The sequence below is a fragment of the Podarcis liolepis genome, assembly GCF_965112155.1.
Source record: "Podarcis liolepis genome assembly, chromosome: 6".
NCBI classification, from domain to species: Eukaryota; Metazoa; Chordata; class Lepidosauria; order Squamata; family Lacertidae; genus Podarcis; species Podarcis liolepis.
In genome coordinates this window covers 50,385,401-50,403,331 of record NC_139559.1, presented here as the reverse complement: position 1 = coordinate 50,403,331, position 17,931 = coordinate 50,385,401, and the positions used below count along the sequence as shown (strand labels likewise).

Here is a 17,931-nt window from a genome sequence, read left to right as displayed (position 1 = left end):
GCCAGGGTGGGGTGGGGGTACTGCTAGGGGCTTGCTGGTCTTACACTGTCATACACAAGACTCCCGACTCAAGCCTCGGGCAAACTCTTTGCAGGCCTCGTTTGAAATCACAAAATAATTATGGAAAACCTAGGAACAAGGAATAAACTGGGTGTGATGAAATGTTGGTAAGCAGTTCACAACACTTTAGAATAGCAGCATGGAATTTTGTGGTGCTCTGAACTTCCATTTACCATAACACAACAGAACATATTTTGAACATGTCCAGCTATAATTGCATCTTTCATCTGGGGATTTAATGTGATTAGTTTGACTGAACACAGAGATTAAGTAGCATTAAGCACAGAAAAGGGAGGAAATGTGCCTGTATTAAACTTCAGTACAAGGAGACAATGGCTCAGGAGCAGAGAAAATTCCATTCCAAGTTATGACTTCAGTCTAAGGTAGCCATCAGCCTTCTGTCACTGTTATTTGCAAATTTCTCAGTTATGACCACAAGTGTCAGTGGAAAGCCCAATAAAACTGGAGACTCCCTTAATGGTTTCTGCTGTGGTATATGCTCTCCAGACTAAACAAAGCCCATAGTAGGCACTTCTGAGAACATCCATATCCAAACGCTGTAACATTTTCAGAGAAAAAGCATCGTTCAATCTCCAGAGAGCTTAGCATAAGAAGCCTCCCAACTGCAACCTGTAAACAACTTTCTCCAGATATTAGATGTCCTGCACCTATTCATAGAGTTTGTAATATTTATACTAAAAAACCCTTCATTTACACCCCAATATTGAACAAAATAATAGATTCCATTAATTTGCGTTATAAGCATTTTCCAGTGTGTATGGCTAGAATCATAGCTTTCCAACTGCTTAATAGGTTCTGATTGCTGTGTAAAAAGGCAAGTCAAAATGGAAAGTAAGATGCTTGGGAGGAGGTCTAATTGGCTGGAGAGGGAGTGCCATTGTGGCAACCACAGGCACAAGTGTGTCCATAGACTCCCCTCTGGCACCCATGGAAAGTCCCTTAATTTCAAACAAGAGAGAAGGGACTTCTTCTCTCCCTTCCACTGCAAGCAGTCCCTCATTACTTTGTTTGGACTTGCTCACCTCTTTTAATGCAAGCACGCTTGCTTCTGCCATTGACTTCTGACTGGATGTCCTACCTTCTATTTTGGATCTTAATCAGATAAGGGGGGGGAGGGTATTCTGTGAGGAAGTGGCAGTGGATGGAAAATGGAAGACATTCTCCATTTGTCTGGGCTTCCTCTTCCTAGCCTGTCCACCCACTTACATTTGCTTGTAGGGGGCAGCAGAACTGGGCTCACCAGGCCTCTTTGGCACAGAGTGGGGAAAATGGAGCAGGGAGGATGATTCTTCGTTTGCCCACCCACATTGTTTTGTGGCAACAGCAGCCTCAACACTTCAGCATGATAAAAAGTTATGAGGAGTAAAACAATCTGCCACTCATTAATCTAGGCTGGGCTAATCAACTTGAAAGATGGTTTGTTTTATTTAGGGCCAGATTCGATTCAATTCAATAGTTGCACCAGTAGGAGTTAGAGCAATAGAGGTTCCCTCCTCCACACCGGCTCTGGGGGTCAAGAGAACCTCCAGAAGAAAGCACAGGGGGAAGAGAGGGAAGATCATTCCACCAGGCAAGCAGAAATGCATGTACTGATGGAAAAATCATATTAGAGCAATGATCAATTCCAGCCCAACTAATTAACTTATTATTTGGAGAGGGGGAGAGAAAATGATTGAGGAACTATTGCAAGTGTGCAGCAGATAATAACACAAAGCTGCAGGGTGTCTCTCTCAATAGCAAAAGCGATTCATGTCTTTTCAACTGCATCAATATTTAGGACTCATGGTGGTGATGTTCAATAAACCAGAAGCTGAAGACGTGATGATGGTTGCTGATGATTACATGGCTATTAAAGTGTATTAGACAAATTCATGGCTATTAATATGTTAGAGAAAGTGTACCTCTGAATAACAATTGCTGGGAATCATAAGTGAGGAGAGCACTATTGTACTCAAATCTTGTTTTCAGTCTTCCCATAAGCATCTGGTTGGCCATTGTGAGAACAGGACTAGACAGGCCTTTGGCCGGACCCAATATCATTTTTCTTATGCTCTTATTACAGAAGGAGAAAATAATGAATCCATGATCCCCTCGGTACCTGCAATAGCTGCTATTGTTTTTACCCTACCCCCGAATTTCCTTTATCCTCTTCCTGGCTATATTTAAGTCATTCTTCAGCAGTGGTCTGTGCTACTCTGATTGACTAGATTGAATGTGCATAACTTTCTTTTTTAAAACACAGGATCAGCCCCAAACTGCCATCAAATCACAGAACACATCTGTCTCTATGGTCTGAATAATAAAAGTCTCAGATTTTTGCTTCCCATGATTTTTATGTTTCAGTCTAGGGAGATAGATAAGATCTAGATGGTAGTTGTTGGGTGCGTTCTCATGTAATAGTCATGAAAATGCAGGGATATGTCATTTGTGTGCTGTGAGTGTGTCAATGTGACTGGGTCATACTTCCCAGTAAACTTCATGGCTAAGTCAGGGTTTGACTTCTGCAAACGTGAACCCTTAACAACATGGACTATTTGTCTTCTAGTTAAATGTATGCTTCCATTATTTTCTCTAGCTTGGTATTAAATAGTCTGCCAGCACCACTGAGTAAAAGCTAGATAAAACAACAACACCATGATCATTAATAACAGTGGTTGTTTATCATCCTAATGAAGAGTACTCAAAAGTATTTTTCTAGCATTTTAAGCATTAGTTGGCTGATATAAACAGGTACTGTGTCTGTTTTCCCTTTTTTGAGAACCAGAAATTCTCAGCCAGTAAAACTGTAAATCTCCACTAATTCATCAACCTGGAAAAGAGAGTATTTCATATTCCTTGGCTCTCTCACTAGTATAGTCATCAAATAAGGATACCGTGCACTAATTACTAGAGGGGGCATCACTGTTAATTAAATCCTTCTATACTGCAGAAGGTAGAAAAGCAGAAAAAGCAGAAAACGAGTCCTAGAATCACAAGGGGGGGGGAGAGAAGGAGCAAGGGTCATGCAAGGAAGATTACTATGCGACATAATCAGTGTAAAACTGTCAAAACAGACTAATTCATGAATGGACACACCCTCCCTCCCTTTTAAAATTACTAAGGCTTTGGTAAAATAGGCGATAGTATTAAGCTGAACATTTTATATTAACTGAAAGAATTAATATCTACAGCAGAGACTGCTATCTCAGTGGAGAGGAGTTGAGTTAATTTGCAAGGACAACTGGAGCCTTTGAACTTAACTGGGGCTTTAAAGCAACAAGCCTGTCACCTCACGCTTAAAAAAATAAAAGATACTTGCTGAAACTGAACTGAAGGAAAAGAGATCACATTTTGTGAAGCTGCCATGGGCACATAATGAAAACCAAAGTGTGAAGAAACACAGAAACATTTCATATATATCATTTTGAAATGTTCCAGGTTTTAATTTAAATGTGATACCTAATACATATGGAAGTTTCCAAAATGCAATAATTAAAATAATTGCTCACCATAAATTAGCTCCCCCAGAACTAAGGCCCCACCATGACAAATTTCAGCATCATTTGTCTTTTCCAACACATACTGAACTATCATCAAGAACAAACGTCACAGCCAGATTGCAGCAGGCTTACAGCATCTATAGTTGAGAAACAGGAACTTTGCCATATATGGATGTGAGGCAATGTGCAGACAGAAAGGGCCTTTCTCCATTTTGGTCTTCTTCTGGAAAGATGGGCTCCCTGCAAAGTATGCCTGAACATAGGTACCAACTCCCTGGGGCCCTGGGTATCTGAGCACCCACAAAATTCCCCATGAAGGGCCCGGGCATCCACAAGGTCTGTGGCAGGGCCATGCACGCTGCCCTTGGTACCCACAGTCACGGGGCCAAACTGGCACATCTGTGCCTGAGCAATGTCATTCTCCAAGCATCTGCCAACCTAACAGTACCTTAGCAAACCTGAAAACTGAACAGGTAACTAAGAACAGAGGGAGAATAATGAGGGGACATGACGGGGGCGACTCCTGCCTACTCTCACTCCTAAGTAAGACAACAGAGAGGCTCCAATGACCATTGTGCCAGACTGTCCCATATCCATCAAGAGGAATAAGCAATATACGGATAAGGCAAAACTACGTCTCTCCTTAGTGTCCATGGAATGTACAAGGCAAGTTTCATCTTGTGTAAAACATGCCCTCAAAAATTCAGTCTCCCAGAATATTCTGCAACATCCACCTCTCAGAAGTGGCACCTGCAATCAAGCAAGTATCTTATAATGCCTCATGAAAATATGAACTGACCCCTAAGTGGCTACTCTATTGATTTCCTTTCTGAAAGCTCAAACCTAAATGTTAGTAGACGCTGCTCATCCTTTAAGGGAATATATCATAATACCCTGCAGGGACTAGACCATGTGAAAAACAAACAAAATATTTTAGCTGCAGTTCATTCATTTTCACCTTTGTATTCTTGTTATAAAAGAAGTGTGTCTAGACATTCCATTGTTGCACCCATAACCTAGGTTTAGCGCCTAGCTTTCATATCTCAGTTTCTAACACTGCAGCAAAGCAGACACATACTGCCAGCAGGATTTCACTCTGCAATCTCCCATGCACATCAGGCAACTGGACACACATTCTCAAAGTCTGTCTAGTGTACCCTAACAGCAGAATATAATTTTTTAGCACAGAACTCCAGAGCCCCTTTTCATAGCAACCAGATTACATTTTACCGAATTATACTCAAAACTGGATATAAAAGTGACCACCATCTTTTGACCCTACACATCTGTACATTATTCACTGCTGATACACAGTGAATATAGTCCTGAAGTCACATTATAAAACCCAACATTACCCATACTTTGTTGAATTCATCTCTCAATAAATCCACATGTACACTGAGAAATGCTACTGGAACAACTTCATAATGAGTTATACATGTTTTGTCTCCTTTTAAAACAGGAGACCAGAAGCTCTTGACTTATGATGAGAATGCTCTTTGTTATTTCCACACAACTGTGAACTACAAAATGGCAGGCAGGCAGGCAGGCAGGCAGGCAGGCAGGCAGGCAGGCGGGCAAACAGGGCTTGTACACTGGTACATAACTGCAGCTTGTTTGTGAGCAGAAAATCCTCAGGGTTAGGAAGGGCTTTGTTGCATTGTGTACTGTATACCACAGGCATATTCCATAGGACTGGAGGCCCTTGTATTAAATGTGGAAAGCCAGACTCCTCTTCCCGAAGAAAGGTCAAAAGCTATTCAGCAATCCAACTCTCAGATGAGCAAAGGCCTCCAATTTAGAATGATCTTTTCAATGAACAAGGACACAGCAACAAGCCATTTAAAGCCAAACAGTGAATACTGGTTTCTGCCTTTCAGCTCCTGAAATCTCTTGCATGCTGTCAGATATACACATATATTTGAGAATCACCAGCGTCATCATACTATAACATGGTTCTATTTTTATCCAAGAAACAACTTTCTTTATAAGCAAGGCAGACACACACACACACACACACACACACACACACAAACTACTTGATGACTGCAAAATCAAGTGAAGAATCATATATGCTTCTAAGAACCTAAAATGGACTGGATGGTGGACAAGGCAGCTCCTCTTCAATTCAAAGTCATTTGGCACCCACAAGCACATCTCCCCTTCACCAGCAGTTAGCATACAAAAAAGATTACGGTAAGTAACTAGCCTTTCATAACACCTACAAATTAGGTACTTGGGGCAGTTCCCTCACTCTGCCTGCTGGAAGGGTCAGTCTTGTGGGCACAAATCAACCTATCTTTATCAGTGCAATTCTAGGCAATCTAAAAAGATGGAATGCATAAAAAAGGGAAATGGGAAAGGAAGAGAAACAATGCATGAATATTCAGACACAGTTTCATATTATTAAATGCTGTAAAGGATGGCAAATATGATAAGAAATTATGAATGTATGACCAGTGAAATTTATATTTTGGAATTAATCAGTACTGTTTGTCCTCCTGTTTCAAGGTACAGTTTTAGATTATGAAATATGTTGATTTTGCCCATAAATTAGGTAGTAACTTTTAATGACATGAGGAGATAATGTTTTAAATCTTTCAAAATGTGTTAAGTGGCTTTGATTATGGCTTCACAAAACTAGCTTATTTTATGTTACTGTAACATACGTCCCTGATAATTTATAAATCACTAAGAATATAGTCCCCCAAATCTCTAAATTACGATATTACCTTAATCATCGTCGTCATCATCGTAGCACAAACAGGGGGAAATATTATGGTAGGAGTAAAGGTGTGTAAGGCACAGGTAACTTACTTTGGGAAGATGGCAGTCATGAGTGCAGATGCATATCCAGGCTTGCAAACCCCCTCTGAGATGTTAGCATACTTTGATGCTAGTTCTGGAGGCCTGTGAAGAAAGAAAAAGAATCAAGCTAATCCTGTATAAGAAATGTCAGCTGTGTCACCTTTTATCAATTGTTTTTCCTCAAATAGTTAAGAGCAGCAACAGGGGGGAAGCAATATTAAACAAATAAGAATGTGATAGCATTGAGCACCTAATATGTTCCCAGCCATTATAGGACTTTAGACACCAAGAAAGGTAAAGAAAGGGATCTCATATGCTATTTTAAACATGAACTTTCCAAAAAAGATGGAGGTAAGTAGCAACAAAGAATCTCTTGTCAGACTATTTTTCTGTTGCATGACAGATCTACATGCCTTGTGAAGTTACTATTTGCAGAGCAAGTCTAACCAAATTACCACAAATTTCTACCAGGCAATGTGGGAATGGAGGCAGTTGACATTTCTCTATCACAGGCGCAACATTGTTTCCCAAGTTCATTTTCTAATTGCTCATCCTCTCTCACAATCAATGGATATGTCTTTACATTCTAAGAAAAAGCATTGTGGTTGAGCAGCTAATGTTTCTGCTAAGCCTGAGGAGAATGAAGTACTTTTAAACAGCCACTTGCTATGTGAGTCAAACAAACTGGATTTTGTGTCTGCCATTTTATCACCAAAAACTCCCAAGTTACCATACTTAACTCTTAGGGGCTACATATCACAACCTTTATAATTGTAGCTATTGGGGGCATTAATTTCTGCCTTAATTCCTCTCCTTTCAAGGTTTCATTGACAAATACAAAAAGAATATTGGCCACATAATAATTGTAACCTGTTACTTATATACCTTTTGTAAAATGGTTGTTCTTTCAGCGAAGCAGTTGGAGCCACTCTATACCTTTGGATAGGTTTGGATTTAAACCTGATCCTGAGTTATCAACACCAACACAAATTAACAAATCATAGGTTTCTTTCTTTCTTAAGATTTAAAGTAGTAAGAAAGCAAAGCAATCTCTCAGGATCACAGTTACCACAGCAACTGCACTTCTGATTATATGTGCTCCATCTCAACCTGTATAGATATTTAAACCACCATCTTTAATAAAGCTGAAGGCCAGCTAAGGTATCACAGCATAACTTTTTCCCAAATGCAGTGCAAAGGAAAGCAGCACCATTCAAGAGAGAGGTCATTCTTTGAGGAAGTCTTAGCAGAATCTATACACGACAGACATTTTCATTGTTCAAGACAATACTGAATGGCATATATAGGTAGCGAATAGAACTGAAGTTAAATTTTTATTTTAGATTTTGCCCTGGATAGTGTCCTATCTATAATACAAATATTCCAGAAATAACAGAGTGGGGAGCATCAGTGTACAATAGAAATTCAGATTTTGGGAGGAAATTGGGTTCTCTGCCTTGTGTGAGTGGGGTACAAGTGAAAAGTCACCACTGGATACAACCATTATGTTATGTGCTTTCATTATTTAAAGCCCATACAACTGGGAATATCCTATTTGAGGACCTAAAACCAACAAAGAAAAAAAAAGCCATTAACACCACGTCCTATTATCCATTCAAAATGTCTACACTGACACAAAATATCTAGCACAATGCATAAAGATGTATTCCCCTAGCCTGTCCGTAAAGTTTTCTAAAAAATTAAATTCAAAATGCCAAAGTATATTCTGTACGGATCCTATAAAGGATTAATATCCTTGAGTAAATCCTTTCTTGACTAGTGATGACTTGCTGGTGCCATACTAGGAACATATGTGCTCATGTACCATAAAACCCACAATTACTCCCAAAGTCATTGAAGTCAGAGACAAACTTATTAAACTTTTTCAAATGTAGTAAAGGTTTGTGTTCCAAAGTGCCACAAGCAAGGCTAGGCTTGCAACCCAACCACAGCTGCCAGCTCCATTTGCTTAGCACTACTCATACCCCATTCTGTAGATACACTTGGGTCAGTCTTTCATAGTTTTTCAAGCACTGTTCTCTTTATCTGGGAGTATTTATTTGTCTAGCCCTATTAACCACTACAGATCTCAATCTTTATTAAACTATCACAAAGACATTCACAGCCAGCTTTGAAAACTTACGTAATACATATAGCTAATAACCTGAACCACATCAGAGAAAACGCCGCAGAGGAAGGAAAAGACTGCTTCCCCACAGCACCTTGAAGGCATTATGCAACCGGGACAGTCATATATCAAGGTGCCAAAGGAAGGATATTTCAGACAGATCCTCACAAAGAGCCAAAGCCCAGCCATGGATTCCAAACCATGTACACTAATATTTTACATTAATGTAAAAAAAGGTACAGTAGCATCTTATGACATTAATTAAAACATTTACAGTACAGTATTACCACTGTCAATTGTAAATGGCACCACAACAGTACAATGCAGATTACAATAACTAAAGATAAGAACAACCTAGTGATTCCTAACACTTTGATTCTTTGCTATACTTACACCCTGATTCTATTTGCCTTGTCAACAGATAAACTTCTCTAAGTGTTCTTTTTGAATAGAACCTTTGATACCTTCTAGCTCCCTAAAGCAGAAGAAACGCTAAATACAATACTGAATAGTTTTGAAATCTTATCAGCTATGCAGTCCCATGTGCTAGGACTGGAGACTTTTTCAGCTATCCTCATAGCTGTCAACTTACAGATTTGAAAATAAGGGACCAGCAGCCTTGAAAATAAGGGACCAGCAGCCAAAATAAGGGACCTGCAGCCTCACCTGTTCCAGGCACTCCAGTATTCCTGTCCTCCTGCAGTCTGGTCAAACTCATGCTGGTAGCTTCGACAACACTGTCCAACCAACTTTGTAACCAGAGGTTCAACTGAACAGAATCTGAATCACATGCACCACAAGGCCTATGCAGCCTTAACTTAAGATGGCTCCCCGGCCTGGCTTTGCACTGCAAAGTTTGCAGCAGCACGTGCAACAAAATGGCGTCCAGCATTCAAAAAACCCCTCAGCTTGCATTAACTAGCCACACACAAGGCATGCAAGCTCCACCCCCCAGTCATTCTTAGACTTCTTATTGGGTGAGCAACACAGCCAAGCAACACAGTTGGAGCCTCCCTCCTCCCTGGCTGGCAGGGAGGGAGGGAGAGGAGCTGCTTCCTTTGAAATTTAAGGGACATCATTTAAGGGACATCCATCAATAAGGGACAGCAGCGGGACATGGCGCTGGAATAAGGGACTGTCCATTCAAATGAGGGACACTTGACAGCTATGGCTATCCTGTTTAAGTGGGACAGTGTTGACAACCAGGTTGCTCACCGGAGCAAGATGGTTTGTGCACATAATACCAATCCTGGTCGGACTGCGGCCGGACTGTTTCTGGGCCCAATTCAAAGTGCTGGCTTTGATCTATAAAGCTTTAATGGTTCAAGACTGCCTCACCCCATATGAACTGACCCAAACACTGCAATCATCACCTGAGGCACTTCTTCATGTTCCACCTAAATGAGAGGTCCAAATGTGGTGGCTCCTCATCTGTATAATGCTCTCCCCAGGGAGACTCACTTGGCGCCTTCATTACATATGTTTAGGCATCTGACAAAATTGTTCCTTTACAACCAGATCTTTGGCTATTTAAACAATCTATGGCCTCTCTCTATCTCTCTATTTGTGTGTGTGTGTGTGTGTGTGTGTGTGTGTGTGTGTGTTATTGGTTTTCTTTGTTACTATATTACATATTTTTGTATTTTTATATTGCAAATCATGCTGTGATCCTCAGATGAAGGGTGGTATCCATACTATAGATAGATAGTATGGATTATACATGTAAATATTTAAATATAAGTAAGTAAATATTTACTGTCACAAGAGAACCCTGTTCTGGGCCTGGGTGGCTATAGTTACTTCCAGCCAAGTTGGGGAATAGCATCTTGGACAGCAACTGAAAAGCAGGGGTTATATTTCAAGCTAGTCCCAGCCTATTGATCACTATTCTGGGGCAGGCTGAGGCCTTCTGTGATCTAGTTGAGATTCCTGCATTGCAGGGTTGGACTAGATGAACCTCGGGATCCCTTCCAACTTAGCAATTCTATGATTCTATTTTATTGTTAGCAGTATTCCTTCCCACTGGGAAATAACATATATAACTAGTATCAGTATAGGAAACCAACATTTATCTCCCTTTCCTCTCACTGTGCTTTCCATTTTTTCATGTGCTGTTTTCCCAACAGCTTCAGGCAGCTTCATCTCCCTCCACCCCATCATCAGAGGTTAAAGCCTTCTGGAGCCTGCTCTGCAAGAAACAGACTTTGGGCCTCAAGACTGGAGATTTGACACCCACTGTGTTAAACTATTTGTTTGGTTCTTGCAATATTTATTACAGATGGTTTCAGAATTCAAAGACACTTCTTTAAATATATACTTCCTTGGAACCTGTTTACAGTTTTCACCAAACAAAGCTTTTATGTCTATTCAAACTGTTTTTATTATATTGCAATTATCACTTTTTATTTTATAGAAAAGCCCCCAAGTGGTGGATGATAGGCTGATTATTTGTTAAAGTAAGCATCTGGCAGGTACATCCCTGCCAATACACATTTTTAATCAGATTTTTTAAAAAAACACAACACTTTTTAGTTTCCATTTCCATTTGCAAGCCTGTCACCATTCCTGTGTTGGGAGCTTCAAAATCAGCTCCAGCTACGCCATGTTTCCAAAGCACAAAGAATAGCAGTCCTCCCCCCTCATCCCAACAAACCTACCACTATCATATACTACACATAGGTCAAGGGCCTAACTAAGAAATCAAAGCAAATTTAATCCCCACTGCAATGTCATTTCATAATTCTAGATCTGCCTCTGATTTGCAAGATCCCATACTGGAAAATAGCTGGGATCTTCAAAGCAATAGTGAGTTACGGGGCAACCTACAAATTGCATAGTAATATAATCAGACTTCATGCAAGAGGCAAGACTCAAAAAGACACAGACAGGATGGAGATTAATGTGAATTCTATTATCTTTGAGAGGGTTGAGAGCTAATCTGCCCCAACAGCAATAGTCATGTTATCATGTTAAAACAGAAGCTACTGCCCTGCCAACACCAAACATTCTGGAGCTTTCCCTCTGGCAAATAAGATGCCTATCATCCACAAACTTCATATGTGGACCAAGATGGTCTTGGTCCAGCCAGTTTTAATTGAGCTTAGAGTTATATTTCATTATTATCACAGAGTACAATTCTGTTTCACTTTTGTTCATTTTTCTTTCATGCCAGGACTCCAATTTACGATACTGTGCAAAATAATACAGCTGCATTTATATACGCACCAGTAAGCTAGAAAGAAGGCAGACATTATTGATTTAAATTCCTTGCACAATGAGTAAGGAAAGGATGAAAACAATTTATTTTAGTTATTTGTGCATGTGGTGAGCTTACACAAAGCCCAGCTCCACGAGACACAGAGGGAAGTGGGGGCCAAAACTGATATTAAAACTTTCTGCATTGATTTTTAAATAAAACATGTTTTAACAGCTTAATAACAAAATATTTTTATTAGTAGAATGAGCTCTAAATTTCAGAAGATAATACTGAGAACAAACTAAAATGACTTATGAAGAAAACCATGGAGAAAAAATAACATAAAACCAAAACAAAGCCATGGAGTATGGCAAAATCGCTCACCAGAGCATGGGTGAACAGTTAAAGCAATTGCTTATTTGCCTGTGGGCGAGAAGAATCCTAGCCATTAAAGAATGAAAAGACATTAGTTCTTCCAGTGCATCTCCATATCAATTTGGGACTGCCCCATAATGTACATTCACTGGGGATTTGTCAGATCTGATTTAAAATACTCTTAGTGATGAGTATCTACAACCTTAACAACAGTGAAATCCAATGCATGACTACCCATGATTTAAATGGGACTTACTCTCAGGTAACTGTGTGCAGGACTGGAAATTTGTTTCACACAGAGATGCCCCTAATATGTTAACCTAATATTAGTTCTGTTTTATTATATTGCAATTATCACCTCAATTTTATTCTTATGAAATTTCTCATTCTTATTGAGGTTATGTTTCACCTCAATTTCATTCTTTTATTACTGGATTTCTCCTTGTAAAAGCTTAAGCACTGCATATTCTATATATAATTCTGCCATTCAAAAGGTTGAACAAACTTCTAATCAGCCCTTACCCTAGTAGGATCTATTTCCAGTCAGTTTAATTTTGCAAATACATATCTATATATTCCATCTAGTTTATCTACATATTCTAGTAGGGAAAAACCCGCACAACTCCAAAACTAACCAAAATAATAATGGGCATTTTGGTGGATGAGTTTACATAATTCCTTTTGCTAAAGATAAACTGTTATCAGCAAGACAAACTTGGAACCATATAGCTCAAAGCCATTTCAAATGAAACATCTCTTGACGCACACAGTAGTGAAGAGAATAGTGTACTGGGTATAGACCGAAGAGCCTTTGGTTTGAATCACTGCTCAACCATAGAATCAGAACTACAGTTGAAAGGGACTCATAGTCATCTAGACCAGTGTTTTTCAACCACTGTTCCGCGGCACACTAGTGTGCCGCGAGATGTTGCCTGGTGTGCCGTGGGAAAAATTGAAAAATTCAAAAGATTTTTTAAAAAGTCAAATTTTCGCCCACTAGGCGGGCACCGGACTGTGTCCACCCTATTTTCCATCCATCCTGGGTGGGGATCAGATCGGATGGTATCGGATGAGAGTGGACAGGCGGTCCGCTCTCATCCGATTCCCCATAGAGAGCAGCGGGGCTCTGACATCTCCCTCTCCGCACACAGTGGTGGTGTGCCTCGTGATTTTTTTCATGAAACAAGTGTCCCTTTGCCCAAAAAAGGTTGAAAAACACTGATCTAGACCAACCACCTGCAATACAGGAATCTCAAAAGCATCCATGGCAAACCTCTGTTTAAAGAGATAATATGCTCCAAGATCACTGCAATAAGTGATACCTCAGGTTAAGAACTTAATTTGTTCTGGAGGTCTGTTCTTAACCTGAAACTGTTCTTAACCTGAAGCACCACTTTAGCTAATGGGGCCTCCTGCTGCTGCACTGCCGAAGCACAATTTCTGTTCTCATCCTGAAGCAAAGTTCTTAACCCGAGGTACTATTTCTGGGTTAGCGGGGTCTGTAACCTGAAACGTATGTAACCTGAAGTGTATGTAACCCGAGGTACCACTGTACAGTTAATAACAGAGAGATAAAGAAACAGAAGCAACACCACAAACCACATTGGTAGTGGAATTAAAAAAACAAAATGTCTGGTGAAGCAGGAATGTCTTCATTCACTGCTTTCCTGAAGGCTAAAAGAGTGAGCTAACCTGGCTTCTCAATGGAGGGAGTTCCCTCTACTAACAATAAGTCCCAACCAACCTTCAAAGGGACATGGAGCAAGGCCTCTTTATGTTGAACTTAGTTGGGAGAAGAGGTCCTTCAAATATCTTGGTCCCAAACCATTTTGGGCTTTCTAGGTTATAACCAGAACTTTGAATTGTGCCTGGATACAAACAGGAAGCCATTGCAATTCACATAATACGGAAGTAATATATTCCACAAAGCTGAACACAGCACTCGGCACCAGCTGTAGTTTCTGAACTTCTTTATGGGAAGCCTCACATCGAATGCACTGCAGTAATCTAATCTGAATGCAATCACGGTATGTGTAAAAGTAGTCAGATCTGCCAAAGTATTTATTTATGCCCTCCTAAAACTTAAATACTTGTGTCTTCAGCTTCAAGTGGAAAAACACTGTTCACAAGACCATCCCAGAAATAAGAGGCAAAGGAATCTGCTTAAGCTTTTGTTAATGCTGTGTAGGGAAGACATTTAAATAAACACTAGTAACTCAAGTTCCATGGGTTCCTAAGCTTAGGCTGCCTCCATTTTTATGGTTTTCTCGCAGTCTGGGTTGAGTTTCATTTGGGTTTGAGAGGTTGAAGGTTGTTATTTTTGGCTCTCCTCTTATTTTGGACAAAGACCTCAATTTCTACACATTTTATTTCTTACAAAGAAGTTTGCAATTACAGTGTAATATGTCCTTTCTAGTATAGATATGGGAGATATAACACAAGTATGTAATAAAACAAAGACAAATCCTCAGAGCTTGCAGAATGTCTGGAAAATGGCTGGTGGGGAAGCCCTCCCATGAGTCCTTAGTTTCAATTATGTGATCTCCCTGGAGCCAGCACTACTAAAAGTTTGTGAATGTATGTGCACGCAGCACCTGACACTAACATTGCAAGTAACTAATGCAGCCACCAAATAAATACTATAGTTTATTTACTACTACACACACTATTTTAGTTAATCTGTGTGGTTTATAGCAAATCCATGTTTCTGGGCTTCAAAATACATGCTGTAGTAACGCTGCCATCTGCAATTATTTATGGAGTTGATTAAGCACAGACTGTTGATGCAAGGTTACTCTTCTAGCGACAGGCTAGACAATGGAATGACTGCCAAGTACGTTTATATGGGTCAAGAAACAGTCCTACAATCTATAGCTTCGCATAATTTACATATAGTGCCTAAAATGTCTGCCAGAGCCACTCAGCTTACAGTGTGCCTGTCAGTAAGTGTAGCAGCTGCCGATTTGATTAAAGCTTTATGTGCAAGTTACCACCCAATTAAAAAAAACCTATGAGGCTGCACTTGTTTCTGCACCCCAACTTTTCATTTTCAGTGTGAACACAGCTTATTTGGCAGAACTTCAGCCTGACAATATTAGCCCGCATGCAGTTTCACACAGTGCTCACTCTTAATATTCCCCCCTTCATATACTGAAAGCCTCCTTTTCTCATTTCCTTTCAATTCCCATGAATTCTAGAAAATAATACCAAGCAATCATTACCTAGCTGCGAACATAACAAGTGTGACTTACGTCACATTGAACAGTACAGGCTGAACGTCAACAATGTAAAAAAAGAGGCAGAGATCACAAGAAAGAGAAAGTCATAAGCAGCCCAATGTAAAATACCACATTATATTTACACCAGTTGAATAATATCCCAAATATAGATGCATCATGGCTATGAGCCAAGGAATATGCATTATTCAAAAGCTAGTTTAACAAAAAACAGTTTCTTCATTTGTTTTATCTTTGTTGGTAAAAAGATAAAGAATTCCCTGTCAGAGCTCAGTAAGCTCTGTTTCACAAAGTCATACAGGCATGGAGACACCATCGCCAATTAAGGCACTGTTACAGAGTTACATATCAGCAATAGAATTCCACAGGGGCAATCACATCTACAAAACAGCCATATAATGAAACCATTTCTGTCAACAGGGTCATCAACCAGAACATAATATCCATGCAGCACCATGCCCAGATGTCTTCCACTCTGAACCTCTCCCTGCCCCAGGATTATCTTCTGCATTGAGCTCTGGAGAGAGAGAGAGATTAGTTTTTAACCCTTTCCTTTGACTTTCTTGCCAATCTGCGAAAATATTGTTTTCCACATTTGGAATCTTCAATTTTTGCAACAAGACACTGCTATTGCACTGGAAACATCCAGTGATTGCTAATGGATCAAAGGAAAGCATGCTATATACAGTTCCGCCGGAAAACTGTGGGCTTCAATGAAAAAATGTAATATTTCATTTTTAAATCACACACACACACACACACACACACACACACACACAAACACACACACCTCTGTTAGTAAAATCAACAATATTTGAATAATACTGCATTTCCTAATCCATTACAACAATATTTAGTTCATGTATGCTTTCTAAATGTCCAGGTAATCTATCCAAATATTTCTTTTTGGTACAACTACCCAATCAGCTATACCTGACCTGTGCAGGTAGTCACCAAATTCAGATTTCTTGCTAGATACTCAAGAATTTGAATAAATTGGAACTCTGTGTAATGCTCAACCATTGCCTTTTGATAGGCTGGAGTATTTAGGAATTTGGATCTAAAAACAAATTAACAAAATAACATGGACAGACTGTTGCCCCAAATTAACCTTAAATCTTATTCGTTAGCAGACATTAGATTTCTCTCGCTAGCATTCTAACATAAATGGTTGACCTCAGTTAGTGATTTGCATGAAATTGCCCAAATTATCTATTTTTGTAAATAATGTGGGGTTTTTTTTGTTAAAATTGTTGACAACCCCCTTCAAAATAGGTAGGGCAGATTAAAAAAAATCAAATCAAATTACTATACCTTTAATTATTGACAGGAATTTGTGGTCTACAATCAGAACTTATTAGTTCCTGAAGTTTGAAATGAAGCCCAAACTGGCCTCCACAAGAGGCACTAACAAATCCTTGGCATTTCCAGTTAAAAGGAGACTTTTAACAGGTGCAGAAAAACCTCTGCATATGCTCCATAGAGCCACTGCCAGTCAGAGCAAACAACACTGGGCTAGACTGGATACTACCTTCTACTTGGTCAATATTCATAATTCATACAGGCCATGATCCAGTCCCTCTGCTTAAGAAGGGCAGAGCGCTGGAAGTTAGTGAGTGAGAGGTATCTCCAAAATAGAAGAACAGGGAGGAATGGCCTGGCTTATTCCTACTTCAAACTAGAACACTTAAAGCATGAATCACTTTTTTTATGTCTGCTGATGAAGTCTTCCTCATGGAATCTTGAAGTTGAAGCAAAAAGTTGCTCCATCTGATCTGAGTCAGTGGATGCACTCAAAGAAGAGAGGAATAATGCTAGTGGGCTAGCCAATTCTATTCTACTAACTCTCTTCCGATGAGACTTGTTGGCTTCCAGTCTTCCACATACAGAAAGGCTGAGTCCTGGCTACAATATTTTAATAATATGTGATGAGTTAGAAGAGGAATAAGTGCATACAGAAAAATGCATACACTGAAAACTAATAGGGGTATATTAAAGAGCATGGCATAAGGAAGAACATGAACACATGAAAAACTGAAATAAAAGGGTGCTGGTGTTGTCATATTCTTACATACCTTAACTCATATACGCGTGTGTGTGCACGTATATGCATGTGTGTATACACATCTTATCAAAAGGTGGAAAGTGGCATATATGTGAATGAATCTTACAAAACCTTCCCCTGCTTGAGGAAAATTATGTGTGCCACAAACTAGTCAGCATGCCTTATAGCAGTAGTGGGGAACTTCTGACCTGTGGGCCTAAATAGGGATCATTTTAGCCAGAAGGCCATTTTCCTGCCTACCTGCCACCTGATCAGCAGCACTTGTTAAGTTCTTTGCCTTTAGCCGTATGTTTGATTTCAAACTGCAAGGGCAAAGGAAAATGTGCCACCTGACAGAATGCCAAAATGGCCCACAGGGGTTAGACAACCTTAGCAGCCATTCTGCCTGCTGGAAACAGTTTCCCACCCATGCCTCATAGTGTCACACTTTGTTATTATATCTTCTTACTGCTACAGACTAACATAGTTCTCTGCACCTTATCACTGGTTATGGCTTACTTCAATCTAGTCTTCATTTCACACCTGTTTTATACTTCTGCACTGGCTATTAAATAGTAACCTGA

At 39.8% G+C, this 17,931-nt stretch overlaps 1 protein-coding gene across 12 annotated transcripts in view; it reads right to left on the bottom strand.

The window, feature by feature from the left end:
* The window catches only part of ST3GAL3 (ST3 beta-galactoside alpha-2,3-sialyltransferase 3), a 165,477-nt gene that overhangs the window by 100,088 nt on the left and 47,458 nt on the right, over nucleotides 1–17,931 (bottom strand). For 10 of the 12 annotated variants that reach the window (XR_014527878.1, XR_014527879.1, XR_014527880.1 and 7 more), the window contains one exon: nucleotides 6,378–6,470. Coding sequence is in view for 9 of the 12 variants with exons in the window: in XM_083510791.1 (XP_083366917.1) it covers nucleotides 6,378–6,470 (93 nt within the window). In the remaining 3 variants the exon portion in view is untranslated. Of the gene's footprint in view, nucleotides 1–6,377; nucleotides 6,471–17,866; nucleotides 17,928–17,931 lie in introns of all 12 variants that reach the window. The other 2 variants (XM_083510792.1, XM_083510793.1) reach the window with 1 other exon arrangement.